This window comes from Mirounga angustirostris, unplaced genomic scaffold (assembly GCF_029215605.1).
Source record: "Mirounga angustirostris isolate CCGP_5_RB_7025 unplaced genomic scaffold, mMirAng1.0.hap1 SCAF_7, whole genome shotgun sequence".
NCBI lineage: Eukaryota > Metazoa > Chordata > Mammalia > Carnivora > Phocidae > Mirounga > Mirounga angustirostris.
The window spans coordinates 40911724-40932270 of NW_026991715.1; the positions used below are offsets into that span (position 1 = coordinate 40911724).

General features: G+C 39.7%; 1 protein-coding gene across 1 annotated transcript in view; it reads right to left on the reverse strand.

Annotated features, from left to right (window-relative positions):
- JAKMIP2 (janus kinase and microtubule interacting protein 2) overlaps positions 1–20547 on the reverse strand; it is a 161550-nt gene that overhangs the window by 37807 nt on the left and 103196 nt on the right. Inside the window, exons 3-10 of the mRNA XM_054511997.2 lie at positions 17150–17647; positions 13284–13493; positions 11387–11485; positions 7569–7715; positions 6791–6931; positions 4379–4435; positions 3279–3398; positions 2045–2173 (exon numbers count right to left, since the gene is read on the reverse strand). Coding sequence (XP_054367972.1) covers positions 2045–2173; positions 3279–3398; positions 4379–4435; positions 6791–6931; positions 7569–7715; positions 11387–11485; positions 13284–13493; positions 17150–17647 — 1401 coding nt within the window. The remainder of the gene's footprint in view (positions 1–2044; positions 2174–3278; positions 3399–4378; positions 4436–6790; positions 6932–7568; positions 7716–11386; positions 11486–13283; positions 13494–17149; positions 17648–20547) is intronic.

Genomic DNA, 20547 nt, shown 5'->3' on the forward strand with positions numbered 1-20547 from the left:
TTGGATGCTTAACTGACTGAGCCACCCAGGCACCCCCCCTCCCAGTTCTTCCTTTTTTAAAAGTAATCTCTACACCCAACGTGGGGCTCAAACTCACATCCCTGAGATCAAGAATTGCATGCTCTGACTGAGCCAGCCAGGTGCTCCTCCTTTTCTTATTCTTCATTGGGAGAAGAATATGTCTTTGGACTGTTGAAGATTATATTTACCTTTATTAGATTAAAAAAAAACCCAAGCTTAATTTCACTGAGAATTATTTTAACTTTAAATGAGCATTGAGTACAATCTATTTTTTTCTTGTATCAAAATGATTACATCTTTTGTTTTCATGATACTCATTCATCTATATTATCTATTTTTGCATTTCTTTTTTTTTTAAATATTTTACTTATTTATTAAAGAGATAGTGAGCATGCAAGCGAGAGTGGGTGAGGGCAGAGGAAGAGAGAGAATCTCAAGCAGACTCAGTGCTGAGCGCAGAGCCCGATGCCGGGCTTGATCTCATGACTCTGAGATCATGATCTGAGCCGAAATGAGAGTTGGATGCTTAACCAACTGAACCACCCAGGCGCCCCTATTTTTGCATTGCTACTTTCTCTCAATTTACTCTATTGCCCTTTTTCTAACATCTTGATTTGTTTCAGACTATTTTGCTGAGAATGGTTAAGGTTTTTTGACTTTCATAGCTAGAGATAACGCTAAACCTTTATTTAGAGGTGAGGGTGAAATGAGAGAAAGAACTGGTTTCTACATCATCACCTCTTCAAAAAACAAGATGTATGCCATTATCTTAATTAACCAATCCTATGTTTCATGAGAATGCTTAGTACATGCTAATCATGAAAACCACAACTATGACGTATTAAAGGCATAAACACGAAGGGACACACATACATCCCTTTCCAATGACTGCCTGCCTATCTATTCCAAATCACAGTGGGTTTTTTTTTAATGTTTATTCATTTATGTATAAACATGTGCATGTATGTATGTTACAATTTAAAAATACACAACTATAATATCTATCCTGTCCCACTAAACAACTAAAAGTAGTTCTTACAACACTGTTCAGCATACTACAGACCCTCTAAACTGGAAGTAGGATAAAATCACTGGGTGGGCACACTCCTTCTTGCCCCATGTAAATTATAAATCTATGAAGCAGTTATGGCATGGTGGTTAGGACTGTGAACTCAGAAACACTAGGTTCATATCCTAGCTTTCATCTAACTGAGCTGTATATCCTGGTTTCAACCTAGCCAATCTACATTTAACTCCTACAAAGCTATTATCTCCTCTCCTATAAAAAGGACATAGCTAAGAATAGCATCTAACTCATAGGGTTGTTTTAGGATTGCATGAGATGATGTATGTAAAGCGCTTACAATGATGTCTGCAACACAGTAAGGACTCACTAAATTTTAAGTATTAGTATTGTATGTGTGTAGCTTTTTTTTTTTTTTAATGAGCTTATGACAGGCAATTGTGATGTAATGGAAAGAACATGTGACCCAGTAAGATTTTAGGTGGAATCCAAGTTTTCCATGAATTAGCTATGTGATCTTGGGCAATTCAATTAACCTCTCAGAGCCTTGAACTCTTTTATAAAATACCTGCCTTAGGGTGCTGTCATAAAAATTAAATGAGATATTGTCAGTGAAAATTCTTTGGAAGCTGTCAATGTAATGTTGTGCACTTATTAACTAAGAAAAGAAAGTGGCTAACCACAAAAGTATTTTTTCCAAGCAAGAAGCTAAAAAAATGGATTATCAAGATTCAATATTGTCTAGCTTTGAAAAATAAAAGTTTTCAAATAGCCAGAATAAGAACTACTGTCTTTAAAGGAACAAAAGCATCGATCTAAGTTGGTTCTAATGTCTCTAGATCCAAGGTTTGTTGACATAAAAGATAAAACAGTTCAAAAGCCACAGTGGAGAGAAGGATACAGGGGAAGCTATCCTACTGATATTTTTATGTCCATGGTACTTTTATGTTGTGACTGCTGCAGGCCAATTCAGAGCACTCTCCCCAGACGTGTACCGACCTTGGCTTCCCTTTCAGCATCGATGATACCTCCAGTCTGCTCCTGCAGGAGGGCATATGCTCTTTGGAGGGCCTGATATTCTTTTGTTAATTGTCGAAATCGTAGCTCAGATTCTTCAGCTGCTAAACTCTTGAGGTTACAAAAAAGGCCAAAAAATAATTAGGTTATGTTCGGATCCTGTGTTCAACGTGAAATACTAACATTTGTCCACTTTATAAAGAGAAGTAAATATATGTTTGATACTGGATTGGGAGTGATTTTATTCTTTTTGTGGGGAGAGGGGTAGAGGGAGAGGGAGAGAGAGAATCCCAAGCAGGCTCCATGCACTGCAGAGCCCGAGATGGGGCTTGATCTCACGACCCTGAGATCATGACCTGAGCCGAAATCAAGAGGCAGACACTTAACCAACTGAGCCACCCAGGCACCCCGTGATTTTATTCTTAATTTTAAAGTATGTACATAGACACAAATACTGTAGTACTTCAAGATCGACATTGCAGAAATACTTAATGTTTATTAATAAGAGGCATTTGCTTATTTATACATTTCTGATGATTGCTCTTTTGGCTTAGATTACAGTCAATTTTGGGTCCAGATGAGAACTTACAGCTAGCTTTTGGATTCAAATGGGAGGAAATGATAGTTTTATTCTCAATTCTTTTCAACACATTCATATGCAACAATTTCTTCCAGAGATAAACTATAAAAATATAGTTTTACAGCTTTAGGTCTCAAACTTCAGAGCATGATATAATCACCAGGGAGCTTTGTGAAAAATGCAGATTTGGGGGTTCTACCCACAGGATCCTGACTCAGGAGTTGTGTAGTAGAGTCCAGGAATTTTCACTGTGATTGAACCCCCCTAGATGATTCTGACAATGGTAGTCTAGAGAGCACACTTTGCTAAACCCTGTCCTCAACTGTATCTAGAAGCTTGTTCTTCTAAGCTTGTTTCTTGGTTCCCACCTTCCCTAGATGAAGAATTGGGGAGAGTGACTTTTAGTTTGAAAAAAGTCTTCAAGTTACAGAACAGGATTTTAGACAAGTTGTTAAAAGGGTTACATGACACCGGCGAAGCTATTTTCCAAGAGGTAACAAAGTCAAAATGGATCACTATTATGTGATCATTTTGGGCAGTTCAGAAAGGATGTAAGAAGTACAACGCTTTCTCTCCACTTTAAAGCAAAAGTTTGGTGACAGTATCACAAAAGACTAGAGAAGTGGAAAAGCTTACTTCGTCCAAGTCATCATCAGGAGTAGCTGGTGTTCGGTCTGTTCTAAATGAGGCCATGGATGATGTCTCTGAATCCATGGAGTCCTCATCATAGCCAATAAATGGGTCCAAAACAGGCCTCTAGGGGTGGGAAAGTACATATTTACTGACACAACTAGGAGTGGGGAAAGTCAACATATTACCAAGGTACCATCAACTGGCATATGTGCAAATGGACACAGAAGACAGGGGTCCTTTAGTGCTTCTTGGAGGAAATAAAAACTTCGGGCATGAACACAATAATTCCAATAAAAGTGCGTCCCACTTTGTTTCACTTCTGATGTTGCTGAGGAATATTCACTAACATTTGGCTCTCCTCATAGAAACATTGGAGCCTCTTAATATATTACATTTTATATACCATGACGAGTTTATGTGACTTATCTTTCCAGTATTTAAAATATAATCAAGACAGACTTAAAGTCCAGGCACCTATCTGGGATTATCAAATTGTAAGTCTTATCCTCCAATCCAATATCCAAATCAAATAATGTACTTGATAAAAACAAAATCAAACAAATAGACAAATTAACAAAACTTCATGGATTATAAGAGGCTATACTGATATGGGTGGACTGAGAGTACCATTATTAATAATCATTATCAGTAATCGTATCCAAGTATATAATGGAATAATAAAATCAAACTACTACCAATAATACTGTCCAGGAGAATAATAAAAATACACGAATAATTATAGGGTGGGTATGAGACACTAATATTATTCACTGGAAGGCATTAAATCATGTGTATCTCTTGCATGTTCTTAGAGTTTGACTCTCCAGCTTGTCAGATAATGCTTTCCACCCCAAACCTAGTGCCTATTCACGCAGATAAAGTCATATTAAAGCAAACCTTAAAGGTTAAAATCCATAACGCAATCATTTTTGGACTTCTAAGAACTACCAAGAGAAGAGATTTTCTTCTAGCAAATAAAGCCCATGGTTTGCTGCAGTTTAGGAACATCTGATTTATCACATCTTTGCAGGCAGATTCCTTGGCAGCCTCATTTCTCTCACAGGGTTTGTGGCAAAAGCCTGATAACCTAGTTTTCCCGTTACCTTAATTGGCTTGGAACTTCTTCTGTGTTTTCTCCTACGGATGAGCTTTTCTCGGTCCTGGAAAACAGACGAAGAACTTTTCAGATGTTGAGTTGGTACATGTTTTCCTCTAGGTTTTGTGTTGTGTTTTTTTTTTTTTCTCAATGACAGAGTTGGTTTTCACCCGAGGCATTACGTATTTCTATTTAAAATAAGATTGTGTTTTGTAATTTTGGTAATTTTTAGGTTTGCTACTTACAGATCTTTTTAAAGATTTTATTTATTTATTTGAAAGAGAGAGAGAGCATGAGCAGGGGGAGGAGCAGAAGGGGAGGAAGACGGAGTGGAATGAATCTCAGACTTCACACTGGGTGTGTGGGGCTTGATCTCATGATGCTGAGAGCATGAACTGAGCGGAAACCAAGAGTTGGACTTTCTCAAACAGACTTCACACTGGGTGTGCGGGGCTTGATCTCATGACGCTGAGATCATGAACTGAGTGGAAACCAAGAGTTGGACGCTTAACCAATTGAGCCACCCAGGTGCCATTTCATATTTTTAAAGTAAAAATACACTACAACTTTTCCTGATAATCTATGTGGATCTGAGAGCCTCCCAATCAGGAAGTACACCGTCTTCCTCATCAGAATCCTTTATTATACTTGAAGATCAAGTAGCTCTGAAAATACTCATATTTTCCCAAAGCACAATTTTTCAGTTTTCTCAAACCCAAAATTACTTTATATTTAAGTATTGAAAAAATACGACTTTGCATAAACCTTATTCTTTTCATTTAATCACTTGAAAGTCATAGCAAGCTGTCTTCTGACTATTCTTAGACCCTTGTTCTCACCTGCAGCCTCTGAAGATGGGAACAGAGTGTCTACTGGGTTGGAATCATCTATTGGGCTTTTTTCGGGGGGAGGGGAATCAATTTCTTGATTCTTTTTTTTTGTGGATGGAGATATCCTGGGAATTTGGTGTTCATTAACTAAGTACTCCACATATTTACTGTACAAATTCAAAGGTAGATTAAATAAGTGGCACTTAGTTTCCCTGAAAGTCTGGATGATATGTCTCAACATGTCAAATTCTTATAAGAAACTTTTATCTTAAGTTCAGATACTCAAAGTCAAGAAAAGTCTTGGCCGAGTGAATCTGGGATTTACTAGTAATTAAGGTTGTGGATGTGAAGTAAGAGGCACACTGCACCAGAAGGCCATGTTTAATACGTTGTCTGGTTTATGCCAGTGATGTTAACCTTTAGGATTTCTCAACTTGTAAAAATATTTTGATCATATAACCTCAATATATCTGAAACTTTGAAAATGTATACTTAGATTACCCTCCTAATACAGTATATGCATTATAACATATACTCAACGTAGACAATTTTAAAAGGATAAACCACAAATAGTTATAACCAGACGTTATCATCTTTTCTCCCCTCAATAGCACTAAATCATCTTGCTCACCCTTCCTTGGAGACACTTGCCTAACCCCCCCCCACCCCTCCCATTGCTAGTTCCTCAACTCCCCAGCCCTTGGCTTGCTCCTCAAGTGAGAGCAACCAGAGATAACAATCATGGAATAAAGACAGTGAGGCAAAGAGGAAACCCAAAGGCATGTGAAGGTCTTAGGCCACTGCTGTTGGTAAAACAAGCCTTGACCAGATGCAAATGGAAGTAATAACTGCTCTAAGGCACTGAGGTCATGGTCAGAAGATCGGGACTGAAATTTCCACTCTGTCATGTAATTACGATGTCACTGTTCATTCAACAAATATTTATTAAACTGCACTATGTGCTAGATACTGAATCAAATGTTGGGAAATAAGAGGCATATGGTCTTGTTATTGTTGGCCAAATATTTAATCTCTGAGCCTCAGCATCTTGATACTGGAAGGCAATTATAAGGTACACCCAGACTATATACCTACCCACATAATGATGCATTTGGAAGTTCTTTTAGGGTGTTTTGCAGCCACTATTTGTGTTATCAAATTAGTTAAGAGGATTCTAATTGAAAGTGTATAAAACAGTTTAATAATATGAAGTATTTTTGGAATAGAGTCTCTTCAACTTACTTATATATTGAATATATAAACTCGGGCTTTTGGGGCTAATCTGAAATTATTATTATTTTTTTAAAGATTTTATTTATTTATTTGAGAGAGAGAGTCAGAGAGAGAGAGAGAGCACAAGAGGGAGGAGCGGGAGAGGGAGAAGCAGACTCCCTGCCGAGCAGGGAGCCCGATGCGGGACTCGATCCCAGGACCCTGGGACCATGACCTGAGCCGAAGGCAGTCGCTTAACCAACTGAGCCACCCAGGCGCCCCTAATCTGAAATTATTAAGTGCTTCCAGTGCATGTTGATTTCTCAGTGACTTGCCCTTGGGAACAGCTTAGAGTTTATAGAATGATCAAGACCTACCCTTGTGAGCTCATCAATAATGTTCTGCTGCTCAATGACTTGAAGTTTTAAAAACTCTGTCTCTTGTTCTTCATTAGCTTGATCGAGGTCATTCAGAGATTTTAATTTCTTTAAGGGTGGATGGGATGTTATTTTTTCTCTCTGGATTGGAAAAGAAGAAAGTATAGGTAGAGATTTTAAAAATCCTAAACTTTAGCAGTTCACACAGAAACTTTATGAGGCTCCAACTAAATTTGAAAATTGCTCAGCTTCATAGATGCACCAACCAAAACCCTCGAGTTTATTTTATCTTCTACGAGTCAAAATCACTGGGGATGTCTGAAGATCTTGACAGCTGTGTTGTAAGTCTGTTAAGGAGTGCATGAGCTTATCACTGTCCATACATAATACAAGTGGTGGCATCTATTTCTCAACTATTATGCAATGTCTCAGAAGATAAGAGGTACCCATTGTACAGTTCTATGAAGAGCATGTTAGTGAAATTCTTGGAAGGAAGTTTCTGTGACTGAGTTTGCTTCTCTACTGGGGAGATTTTGGAAAGTGTGCAGATTCCTGGAAGCAGTCCTACCGTTCTGCAAATTTAGAAACCCCTTAAAATTCAGAGCCATCAATTTTCTCTTGCTTTCTTCCTTTAAGGTTCCTTGCTTCCACAGGGAAAAAAACCCCAATTTTCATGAATAGCATTGTATTTTAAAAATGAACTGAGAAAGAGTAGTAAGTCAGGTTAGTGGAGTTGGAAGGACGGAAGCTGCAGCTTTGCAGAGTCTGTGATACACACCATTTCTGAATTTTCCTTGGTAACGGCTTTTAGCTTCTCTTCCATGCGCTGCAAAGACACCATCAGCTCATCGTTCCTCTTGGTGAGGCACTTGTTCCTTTCCAGAAGAGGTTTACATTGTTTCTCAGTTTCCCGCACCCGTTTTAACTGGGAAGACAGAAGTTACAATTTGTCTCTTGTGCTGGAGTGGATGTGGGAGCAGAGGGAGAGAATGGGCAGGGGTGAAACCCATCTGGGGCCGCCTTGGTTGGCCTCACTGTGTGTCCCGGAACTGACCATGTCCATCCTTCATTTAATAGCCCGACTGCTTTGTTTTCAGTTTCCTCGAACGGTTTGCCATCATCATAGTATTCACAACTCTGTATCAAGTATTACCTTCAAGGAGGTGCTGCCAAGGTTCTGATTTTGGAAATGCTCAGCAAGAGCAATTGCACGCCTTGCTTGCCCCTTGATTTCCGCCAGCCCGGGTACCCTGCTACACTGAGCCCCAACCTCATGCTGCTCATACCTCTCCCTGGGCCTGCAGTGACCCTTCACTGGCTCAGAGAGATAAAGCAGCTCATATGAATCACCAGTCACTAGGGAGTGCAACCAGGACTCAAACCCAAGCCTGATTATCGGCAAAGCCTGTTCTTCCATAAGAGATGTTGCTAAGATTCCTGAAACCACACTAAGACTGTTTATTTTTATTTATTCATTTTTTTTACATTTATTTTTTGGTAATCTTTACACCCAATGTGGGGCTCAAACTCACAACCCTGAGATCAAGAGTCTCATGCTCTTCTGACTAAGCCAGCCAGGTGCCCCAAGGATGTTTATTTTTAAGAAAATGTTATTGAGAAAAAAAACATACTCTCAAAACTCTATTGATATTTGTGTTGAAGAACATTTAATTCTCACCGAGCTTAGGAAAAGTATGATTATATTCTTACCTGCCCATAATTAAGAGTGACCATATTCTGGTTTGCTAGTCTAAGGCAAGGTTTCTCAACCCCAGCACTCTAGACATTTTGGGCTAGATACTTTTTGTCATGAGGAGATGTCCTGTAATGTAGAATGTTTAACAGCATCCCTGGCCTCTGCCCACTAGATGCTGGTAACATCCTCCCAGTTGTGACAATCAAAAACATCTCCAGACACTGCCAAAATTGCTTCCAGCTGAGAAACACTGGTCTAATTTTATGAATGCTATCTTGGGGTAATTGTTAATAATCCCCCCTTTTGCTCTCAAAACTCCCATCTGGATGACATATTTTATGGTCCCTCTAAACATAACAGATTTCCATGTTAAAGTTCCCATGCTTAGTTCAGTGACTTTATACTAATGTTTCTGAATGAATATGTATTGGGGGAGGGGTATTGAAGCAAGGAAAGTGGTGGAGTCTATCAGAACCATCTGACAAGATAAAGTACTCACTCCTATTTTTGAGAATCTAACGCTTTAGGAAGTGCTGGGGTAGGAGACTTAGCTACCTATAAATATTTGAAACAGCTGCTTGTGGGATTCTAAAACAGTACCCCCCAACTGTATCTTAACTGCCATTTGAAAACTCATTTTATATCAAAGGCCAAAATTTTTCATAACCTCATTTAATCCTCAGATTTGAGTTTCAGTGTCTGAAGAAATCATATTAAATATGAAGCACATACAAGGACAAATAAGTTATTCCACTAGGTTCACTATTTTAAACTTTGTCTCTTTTCTGAAGGTCAATGACAAGGGTTTTAAACAGTTAAATTTACCTAGTAGATGCTACTTATGGAAGATGCAGAAAAACACAAGGAAAAGGAGATATCAGTAATTCTACCATACCATACATCAGTAACCTTAGATGTAAAGTACCTAAAAAAAAACTGTTCCTTTTAAAAGATATAGCTTAAGTATTATAAAGGAAGTGTGAAAGTCAACATAGATATTCATGAAACCACCAAAAGAAAAAATCTGACATAGTGTAACTAACATCAGACCAAGACTTTAAATCAAGAAGTATTACTAAAGATAAAAAAATTCATGATGCAAACATTTAACAAATCTTAATTTATATGTACCTAGTAACATAACTTCAAATATATATAAAGCAAACTTGATAAAACTAAGAATAGATATGGACAAATCTGTTGGGAGATTATACAAAACAGTATAAAGATACAGGAGATTTTAAACAAAACTATTAATGAACTTGATTCAAAACACATGCAATGACTGCACAACATACCTTCTTTTTATGAGAACATGGAATGTTTCTAAAATTGACAGTATGCTACCATCATAAAGTAAATTTCAATAAATTTTAAAGAATGAAATGATACAAAGTATTCCTGACTAATGTAACACTGTGTGTCAATTGTACTTCAACTTAAAAAAAAAAAAAAGAATACGAAGTATATTCTCTGACTATAATGGAATTAAGGTAGAAATCAATAGCAGAGAGATAACTCAAAAATCCCCAAATGTTTAGAAGTTAAGCCTTATGGTGCTAAGTAACCCATTGGTCAAAGAAGAAATCATATATTAGAAAAGATTTTGAAATAGCAATACATTATGACATAAAAGAATGTATGGGATGAAGCTAGTCATGCTTAGAGATATTTATGACCTAAAATGTATATATTTGGAAAAAAACAAAATGCTGAAAGTAACTTCTTTGTACCAAGAGCCACCATGAAGAATGTAAAATGTAAGGCACAGAGCAAGATTTTTTTTAAGATTTGTTTATTTGAGAGAGAGCATGTGTGAAAAAGCATGGGGGAAGAGCAGAGGGAGAAGGAGAGAGAAAATCCCAGACAGACTCCATGCTGAGCATGGAGCCTGATAAAGGACTCAATCTCATGACCCTGAGATCACGACCTGAGCCGAGACAAAGAGTCGGTCACTTAACCAACTGTGCCACCCAGGTGACCCCAGAGCAGGAGATTTTAAATACAAATATCCAAAAATGATGCAAAGAATTCCTAATATTGATAAGAAAATAAAGGCAGCACAAAAGAAAATTTTACAAAAGACCTATGTCTCATGCTCTTCAATGAAGACATGAAGCAATTTTGGCAGTATCTGGAGATGTTTTTGATTGTCACAACTGGGAGGATGTTACCAGCATCTAGTGGGCAGAGGCCAGGGATGCTGTTAAACATTCTACAATGCAGGACATCTCCTCATGACAAAAAGTATCTAGCCCAAAATGTCTAGAGTGCTGGGGTTGAGAAACCTTGCCTTAGACTAACTAGCAAACCAGAATATGGTCACTCTTAATTTTACGAAAGACCTATGTCTTTTGTAGGTCAGATCCCACAAGGACACCCAAAAGGCCAAAAGATTTTTGAAAATTCATTCAATCTCATTATCAAGGAAAGTAAAAATCAAAATCCTACAATCAGAATATCACTCACACCCACCATACTGACTAATATGATCAACGATCTGTGCATGTTGGCAAAGCTGTGGAGAAACTGCAAGTCTCCCATGTTGGCGGTGGGAATGCAATTGTTCTAACAACTGTGGAAACAACTGTGTCACCATTTAAAAAATGGTGACACACATCTACAGTGACAGAATTCAGTAGAGTGATTAACTCTAGAAGGATGTGATTGGCAGAGGTCCCAAGAGAGGGAGGCTCGGAGGTGCTGGTAATCTTCCAGGTACTCATCTGGGTGGTGGCTATATGGTTGTATCACTTTGGGCGTATTTATTAAACTGGACCTTTATTATCTGTGCACTTGTCTTTATTATGTTATACTTCTACAACATCATATATATACTTTCTTAAACAAAATGCTTAACAAAATCACCAGATAAATAAATAATTCTGGGCAGAACTCACCAGTTCGTTTCGTTCATCTCCAAGCAGGGTGTTCCTGTCTTCTAATTTTCTTATAGTGGCATTCAATTCCGCTATTCTCTTCTGATTTCTTCTCAAATCCTAGGCAGGAAAATTAAAATGGGTATTTCTTCAAGAACACTTTTCACAAAGTTTGGGAATTCTACTCATAAAAGTAAGAGGCTTGGTTCCTTTCATCTGGCTTATGAGGTGAGAGTAAAATGTTCTGTAATCAGAGAAGAGTAAATATTTACCCTCTTCTAACCCTTGATATTCACTGCTTGGGTTGAAGACCAGGCCTAGTTGAAACTGCAAATGAATTCCATGTGGCAGATACCCTCTGGAGCCCTGACTCCTGGCAGGGGGAGTGGTAGATGGTTGGATGAGCCTATCAGATCTGTGAGTTCTGAGACCAAGGTCATGTTGTGATTACATGAGGTTCAAGGAGCGTCTCTTAAGTCATGGCTGCACATTGCTTTCCACAGCTAAGACAGATGTCCTATCACACTTAGCCAAAGAATAGAAGATAGGGCTGGGCTTTGAAAATTCCTGCATACTCCTGGAGAAAAAGGTCAATGTGAGAAGGCTGGTGCATTACCTTCACGTATAAAACGCAGTAGATTATAAGATAGCCTTTGCTGGTACATTTTGCCCAGAGCTCCTGGCTTCCCCACTGTCATAATTGCCATGGATCACTTTACACATGGCTCTCATGGATTAATTCCATGCTCTAGCGTCCATAGGACCATCACAGACTTGCAATTCCATTATCATCTTACATTTTTGATAGTGCTGCACTGTTGACAAAGCAGTTTCCCACACATTTTATCTCCAGATTCATAAAATTCTAGAGGATTTATTCCTGAAGATTCAGGAAGGTCATAACTCGTTCAAGGTCTTGTGGCTACTATCAATAGATCAATAATTAATATTTATTGAATGCTAATTATGAACCGGACACTGTGCTCAACATTTTACAGACCATTTCTTCTAGACCTCCGACCAGCCTTACGGAGTCCCATTATTGCCTCTCTTTTACAGATGAGGAAACTCTGAGCAGGAAAATGATCTGCCTGAGGTCATGTAGTAAGTGGCAGATCCAGAATTTGAACTAAAGAGTCTGACCCTAGAGCCCATTCTCTTGACAGTTTTGCTGCACTGCAGGTAAGTGTCAGGGACAGAACTGAAACTTAAATCTGCTAAATCCTGATTCCGCCACCTACTGGGATATATATATCCTGAATACCAATTCATAAATTATTCATTACTTGGTTCTAAGTACTACTTTGGAACCTATCTCTGTTCCTAAATAATACATTTTCATCTTTTTAGCAGCTAAGTTATGAAAGCCAACGATACACAAGCTGATTTCTATGCCTGCAGTTCTGAAAATAATTTCTCCTATAAAATGATGAAAATCCAGGGTAATGAGTAGCAAGTTCGATCGGACTAGAAACTTTCAGATGATGATTTAAGCGGTTCAGTTTTTTATATAGTCATACATTTTGACCCCTCTAGATGACAACCGTCTTTGCCAATTTCCAACCCAACGGTTCACACAAGGGAAAATTACCAGTCTTGGCAAGAGGCAAAGTAGTTTCATCTACTTTATGACTCTTATAATAGGCTAAAGTTTGGATAGGTATCGCGTGGGTAGAAAAATTCTATGCAAGATTTAAAAAGACCTGTAATTCTCTTGTGATCTGCTAATGCAGGGCAGACCACTTTGGTGCCTGTGAGTTTAGAAAACCCTATTCCCAAGATACTAGCTGGTTTTATAGGAGGAGGTAGAATTGATTTCTTTGTAGTAAACAGGAAAAGAGCTTAAGTGAAAAGTACAACTTGGAAGCTAAATAAAAGATGACTCCTGAGTTCTTCGCTTCAGCTCGGACAGACTTACAGGACTGCCGCAGTGCTCGGAGCCGTCTCCCGCTCTTCCTGGAATCTCTCGTTTCGGACTGCTCATGTTACACTCAGCCTCCTTGACCAGAAAGAGCTGTTCGTCCAACGCCTCTTTCTGCAGCTGCAGTTTCTGGACGTAGCCAGTTTGGGTCTCCAGTTCCTTTTCCAGGGAGAAGATGATCCTGTCCTTGGCTTTAATCTCATCCATCTGAATTAAATGACACCCAGGACATTTTATTTAACAATGCTGTAAAAAAAAAATGCATTTTTACAATGGTAGGAGTTTAACTTCTTTCCGCTGATTGTTATGGGGAAAAATTATGACTGTGACAGGTATACTGAATTTATGAACAAGACAAGGCAACACTGTGTAATGAAAGGCTATCCTTGGATAATTAGGTATCAAGGAAAGTAACTTTTTCTCTCTGATATATCCTGGGTAGATGCTTTAGTTCAGTATATTGTTTAAAATAGTCTAGGTTGGTTGGATTTAGAGAGGTTAACTTTAAAATGGGTCATTGGTAAAAAAAAAAATAATAAAATAAAATGGGTCATTTGTGTTAATAAAGACAGATACTCAGTATTCCATTACAGTGTTTCCCAGGACAATTTCTGATCTTCCTCCTGTTTGGAGGAAGAGACTTTAGTTCACTTTAACTAGGAGGAGGCACTATGAATTGGTCATTTTTTGCTGACGAAGCTGCGGACTTTCCAGGAGCCTAGTCAGTTCCTAAGACCAGTATGTTTGCATTCAGGTGGCGAATGTGGAGTGAATTCAGGTGTGAGTTTGGAGCATGGTTCACGTTATGTGGATCTTTCCATTCCTTTCCACATTTCAGAGCAAACAGATAAGGCAACCATTTTACCATTACTGTCAGAAAACCACGGTCGGGACAAGAAGAGGAATGGGAAACACCTGGTAATATTAGCCACTGTTTCCCCTCCTATATCTGTGGGACATATTTATGGATCCCAGCACTCACTTCTATTAAGTCTCAGCAGGGTCGCAGAATTATTTGTCAACTAAAGGCCGTAAGCATTTGATATCAACTGATCAAGAGTTTCATTGGACTGAAAAATTTGTGCCATTCCTGGTGAGGGCTAGGGAAGTTAATGCCTGTAAACAATTTCTGAAGAGAGCATAACCATCAGGCAAAATCTTACTTCTCATTTCATTATATTCCATAAGAATATTCAAAATGGAGATAGGATAGAGACATTTAATACAAATGATATTATACTGTTCTCTTTATAAAAATATCTCCTTATTTATAACAAATCACTTTGTGTAGATCATTCTTTGCTGTGTTCCTCATATAAATCTGCCTATGTATATATTTGGAACAAAAAGTGATGCATGGTCCCATTTTTCCACATTTAAGTTTCTGCGAGCCAATGCCTCCCAGTCACAGGATTACATTTTAGATCAATTTTGGAAGTCCATGGGGCTAAATTCTGCATGGTCCTGTGATATTATCTGATAAGTTGGTGAGTAGTCAAACATTGTCCTGTTAATTCTGGAATGAAAGCATGGTCTTTAGTTTCTACCTTCTTCTAGAAGATTTGAATCCAGTGTTATTCTTAACTAGGTAGTATATTTATTTGTTAGACCTGTCATCTCCGATGTCATTTACAGTTTACCGTGGCTCCACACCTCTGTGCTCCTAGTTGGTTCTGATGTACCCTACCTAAATGAACTTGCTGGAAATTACTCCATTACTGCCCATATAGTCATTCTCATCATCACCATCATCATAACTAAAATTTATTAATTTTTTACTACATGCAAGGCACTATCTTCAGAGCTTTACATATCTTACCTCTTTTTATAACAATCCTACTACACAAGTTCTGTTATCACCATTTTATAGATGATAACCAAGGACTTCTGACTCCAGAGCCCATTTTAATAGGCTATGCAATAATGATCCCCACATTATCCTTATACTTCCAGCACTTTCCAAGGTAGTTTTCTGTAGAATATCCAGTAATCAGTGTCGATGAGTCTCTATTGCATAGTGGTTGTAAGCATAGACCCTGGCTTCAGAATACTGAAAATCTTCCAAAGTTCTAGTTCTTAGATGGGAAGGGGTGCCTACCAGAATTCCCTGGAGAAATTTTCTAAACAGAATGGCTCTCATTTCTCTCCCTTCCAGTTCCAAAAATGGAGCTGGGTGTGGGGGTAGTGACAGAACAAGATAAAACTGAAGACAAGGGCATCTGTACTACTGAAAAACTTCTCATGTTATTCTGTTTGCATCCAGTTTTTTAACCACTCTTGAGGTACCTTAGATTTTACATTGTTACTAAGAAAGACTGCATTGTCTTCTTGATCATTATGCTGGTAAAAGGAATTCACAGAAAGAAACTACAGATCAACAAGCGGATATACTTGCAGACTTTATATTGAAAACCATCAACAAACACAAATATTTGATGTACAACATCCTTTTCATTTACCCACCTGCTGACTCCAGAGTTCATAGTCCTGGTTCTTTCTTCATCAGCTGTTGTCTTTTCAAAAACCAAAGACAGGGCAGAGACCAATATTTCTGCACTGTGTTTGGTCTTTATTGTCAACCAGGGCAACAGAATGAATTGCAGACAAAGAATTTGGAAAGTGTGGCAAAGGCAACATTTTACAGTCACGCTGTATTGCAGTACAAAGAAAATTACACATTTAGTTTTTTAAAATGTTCTATGGTAACCACTTTTACTTAAAATCGAAATCCTAGAGATATGGTCCAAGGAACATAAATGGAGTTCTTACAAAATAATTGCTTAGAATTGGCAGACACAAAAGGAAAGTGTAGTTTTCCTAAGAAAATATTATTATTATTTTTAAGGATTTTATTTTTAAGTACTCTCTACCCCCGGCATGGGGCTCGAACTCACAACTCTGAAGTCAAGAGTCGCATGCTCCACTGACTGAGCCAGCCAGGTGGCCAGAAAATATTATTGTTAGAAAAGCATAAAGTGCATTCTAACAGGTGAGGGGTAATTTGACAAGACAGAACTAAGATATAACTAATGCTAAACATTCTGAATATAGATGCATGTAAATGTTTCTCCTAAAATAATTAGACGTGGTCAACTTAGGACATTATGGCTTTTATGCAATAATCATATTTGTTTTGTTTTTAGGTATAGTGAGAGATCAATGTGGTTTTTGGTCATACGTATTAAAAAGAAAGATCCAACCCTATTGCTTGAAGTAAGTCTTGGAAATTGACAATAGCAAATAAACTACTTAGGAATAGTTTAAAAATTATAATGGCCACTGTTTTGAATGGCCCTTGTTTATTTTGAGAAAGAAGATCTATTTTAAAAATGACTAGGGTTCTTATAGCTCTAGTCCTTGCTTTCAGACACAGTTCCTGGAAAGAAGACAGGTGAATCATTCAGGATGCTCTCAGTGGCTGCCATTTCAGATACCTTGAAAGCCAGAGAAACTTTCCCCATCCCTGTAAAAACCCAGTGACATTTTATAAATAGAAAGCCCACAAAACATGTTGATTTTAGAAGAGTTCATAATTTAGAATATTTTTATAGACATTCAAGAAAACAGGAGTCATTGAATAGATACTCTCCATATATGTGAGGCTGGAAGAATCCAGTTTTTATGAGAAAGGTGATTCCAATATCTTCTACACTTTACAATTCCAATTTTGGCTTGGGCGTATCTATCTATTTATCTACCTACCTACCTATGGACCTATCTTGCATTTTGGACAGAGTGCTAGGCAGGAGGTGAGCACTGTTTATAATCCACTCATGAGAAACACCTGTAGAAGCATACCCATGGCGCTCTAAAACCTGGAAAGAGAATGATTGTACACCGACGTACTGCCCTGGGTTACTAACCAGCCTCCGAATATCCCGTTCTGACTCCCACTTGATCTTCGAGATGGCTTCCTGGTGGGATTGATGCTCACTCCTAAGGTCCCCAGCCTTGATTTTATCCGCTTGGATCATATTGCTGAGAGCCTCGTCCACCTGCTTCTTGGCAGTTTTCAGGTCCGCAATTTCCTGTAAGAGCTTAAGGCGCTCTGCATCAAACAGTTTCCGGGCCTCCTCCCGGGCCTCAATGGTGAGCGCTGTCCTTACTTTGTCACTGCTGCCGTCCCGGAGAGCACACAGAGCCGACTTGAGCCTCTGGATCTCTCCATCCCGCAGCTTCACCGTCCTTGACATTTCTTGCTCATGCTGTTTGATGAGATTCTCCCTCACGGCCTGCAGCTCCTTCATCTTCTCCTCATGGAGCTTGGCTTTGAGTTCTGTCACCAGGACCGTGTGCTTGCGCTGCTCCAGCTCACGAATCCTCTTTGCTTCTTGAGTCTTCTCTCTTTCAAGCTTAGACACCTACAGGCAGAGAGGCGAAAGGACGAAACGAGGTGAGCCTCAAAGGAAAGGTGCTCCCAAGCAGGGTCTGTAGCTCAGAGCCCTGGGCTCCCCCAATTCCTCACCTCTCTGTGCTCTGAGGGGACGGAACCACAGGCCCCAAAGCTGGGAATATAGTGTGGGAAAGGAGGAGATACCTGGGGATGCTTGTATTATTTGGTGCAGACAGAATCTGATGTTTGGGGGCCTTACTATTCCATTGGTGGTCTGCAGACAACCAACACAGGAATCGCCCAGAAGCTTGTCAGAAATGCAGAATCCAGGGCTCCTTTCCAGACTTATAATCAGGACGTGCATTTTAACAAGTCCCCAGGTGATTGTATGCACATTAAAATTAGGACATAGTGCTATAACGGTTTTCACCTTGGTGGGGAGAAGTCCAAAACAGATCACCTGCAGAGCTTTTTAGACCACATATCCCTGGCTAGGTGCAAGCTGATAAACGTGGGTGTCTTAGGACCGTTCAGGGTTGAATATTATGATCAGACTAATAAAATGGTGCCCAAAGTGATATTATAAAATATTTCTCCTGCTTCCCCCTTCTTTTTTGGCTGCTGTAATGGGGGAAATGAAGCCAGCTGATATATATCCTCAACCTCACCTGTTTTTCCTATGGCAACTTAGTTCTACCTCCAAACATTATGCAGACACACACACACCAGCCCCAAACACTGCAGTTCACTGGGCCATCTCTCTGTTCGAGGGGTCTGGTGGCTGTTACTTCTGCATGCTCCACGGATGTCCCTTTGTGTCCTTCCCTGCCCCACTCAGCAACCTCTCCCGCTACCCCCACCAACTAACCCTCCAAGCAGTTTAATAAAGTATTCCTTCTAACCCTTAGACCTTTCTGGTATTTTGGTTAAACAAAATCTCCTGTGTTTTGCTTTATTTCTGATGATAATATGGGTCTCCTTAGAGATTAGCCATGGCACTACCTTAATCTGGTTGTGAGTCTGGCTCTGATTCAGTAGATCAGGGTGGGGCCCTGGCATGTGTAGCTTGGAGAAGCCTCTTAGCAAATGGTCTTTACTACTGTCCTCCTCCCCGCTCCTCGTCTCAGCTGCCTGTCTTTGTTTCTCTGCCTCTGTCATGTACCGTAGAATCACACACTCACTCTCTCTCTCTCTCACACACACACACACAGTCACCTGGAAAAAGGGAGGAATTAGGCAACCCCGGGAGTAATATTCGGTTCAGTGAAACTGGGTCTCTGACATTTGTAAAATCGGAAAGCTTCATGAAATAATTGTGAGGAGCCTCTCTGGCTGAAAAATGTTAAGAGGCTCTTGTAATTATCATGTAAAGTGTGTGAGATTCTACTTACCTTAACAGTACCTACCTTTGGCTAGAACAGGATTTTCTAAGTCCTCATGGCAATTTAATGAATATTTTATTTTAAAGGCACAGCAATTATTACCGCGTTGGTTATTCTTTTTTTTTTTTAAGATTTTATTTATTTATTTGAGAGAGAGAATGAAAGACAGCACAAGAGGGAAGAGGGTCAGAGGGAGAAGTAGACCCCCCGCTGAGCAGGGAGCCCGATGCGGGACTCGATCCCGGGACTCCAGGATCATGACCTGAGCCGAAGGCAATCGCTTAACCAACTGAGCACCCAGGCGCCCACCGCGTTGGTTATTCTAAAAGAACTTAGGGCACAAGGAGACTTGGGAGAATAAATGGGTATCCTTAAATGACTGTCTTTGATCTTGCCTCCAGCTTCGGCCAGGGTCCCTTCCTGGATGCTTATTATTACATATGCTCTAGAGCTGTGCTGTCCAATACGGTGGCCACTTGCTACAATGAGCATTTGGAATATCCCAAGTCTGAACTGAGACTTGCTCTAAATGAAAATACACACCAGATTTTGAGGTCTTAGTGTAAGGTAAAGAATGTAAAAACCTCAGCAATAATTTTTATACTGATCCCGAGATCACTACCTGAGCTGAAACCAAGAGTCAGATGCTTAACCAACAGTACCACCCAGGTGCTCCAGTAAAGCCCAGTTCTGATCCAATTTATGTACTTGCTCAAAAATCACCCAGGGCTCCTTTATGTTGTGGAGTAAAACCCCAACACCTCAGCTTTGCCTTTCCGGCTCTCAGAAGATTTGGTTGGACTCCCAGCTCCCATTTCTGTTTCTCCCTGTACCTCTCCTCACCTGTCCCGCGCTGCAGGCCCCGGGGCTTATGCTTTTCCCTGGCTTATACTTTTCCCTGCACACGCCCTGAATCTCTGTACCTGTATGCCTACGGTTTCCTCTTCCTGACCTGCCTTTCCCTCAGCTTCCTTTGGGATCCTCTCATCCCTCATGGCCAGCTAGATGTCGCCCTCTCCACTCATGCCACCCCTGACCACCAAATGAGGACAAACCTCATTTCTCCTTGCCTATGTCTTTTCAGGGCACTTTGCTAAAACCTCCTTACTGCTCCTTTCCACATTTTTCTTTATGCCATGCTTATGGTTTTTTGTATGCTTGTCTGTCCTCATCACCTCTTCTCCTGCTCCTACTCCACGCTGCAAACTGCTAGAGAGCTGCCGATGAGCCTTGTTCATCTTTGTCTACCCAGTAGTTGCCAGCACAGCACATGATAAGGAGCCCGAGTGTGTGTGCAATTAAAGAAGGTATGCCAGTATGTTTCCCTAGCTAGCCCTCTAACCAGAGGCAAGACTAATATATCCTGTCATATAGCTTAGAGAACACAGATCTGTAGGGTTTTCTAGAGCAACCCCTTTTCCTAGAGCATCCATCCCTTCCCAGGGTACACCATGCACATGTAAGAATGCCTGTCCTCTACTCGATATTTCTCTCAGTGCTTCCGTAAGGACAATATAAATCTTACTCCCCATTTTTCTAGATTAAA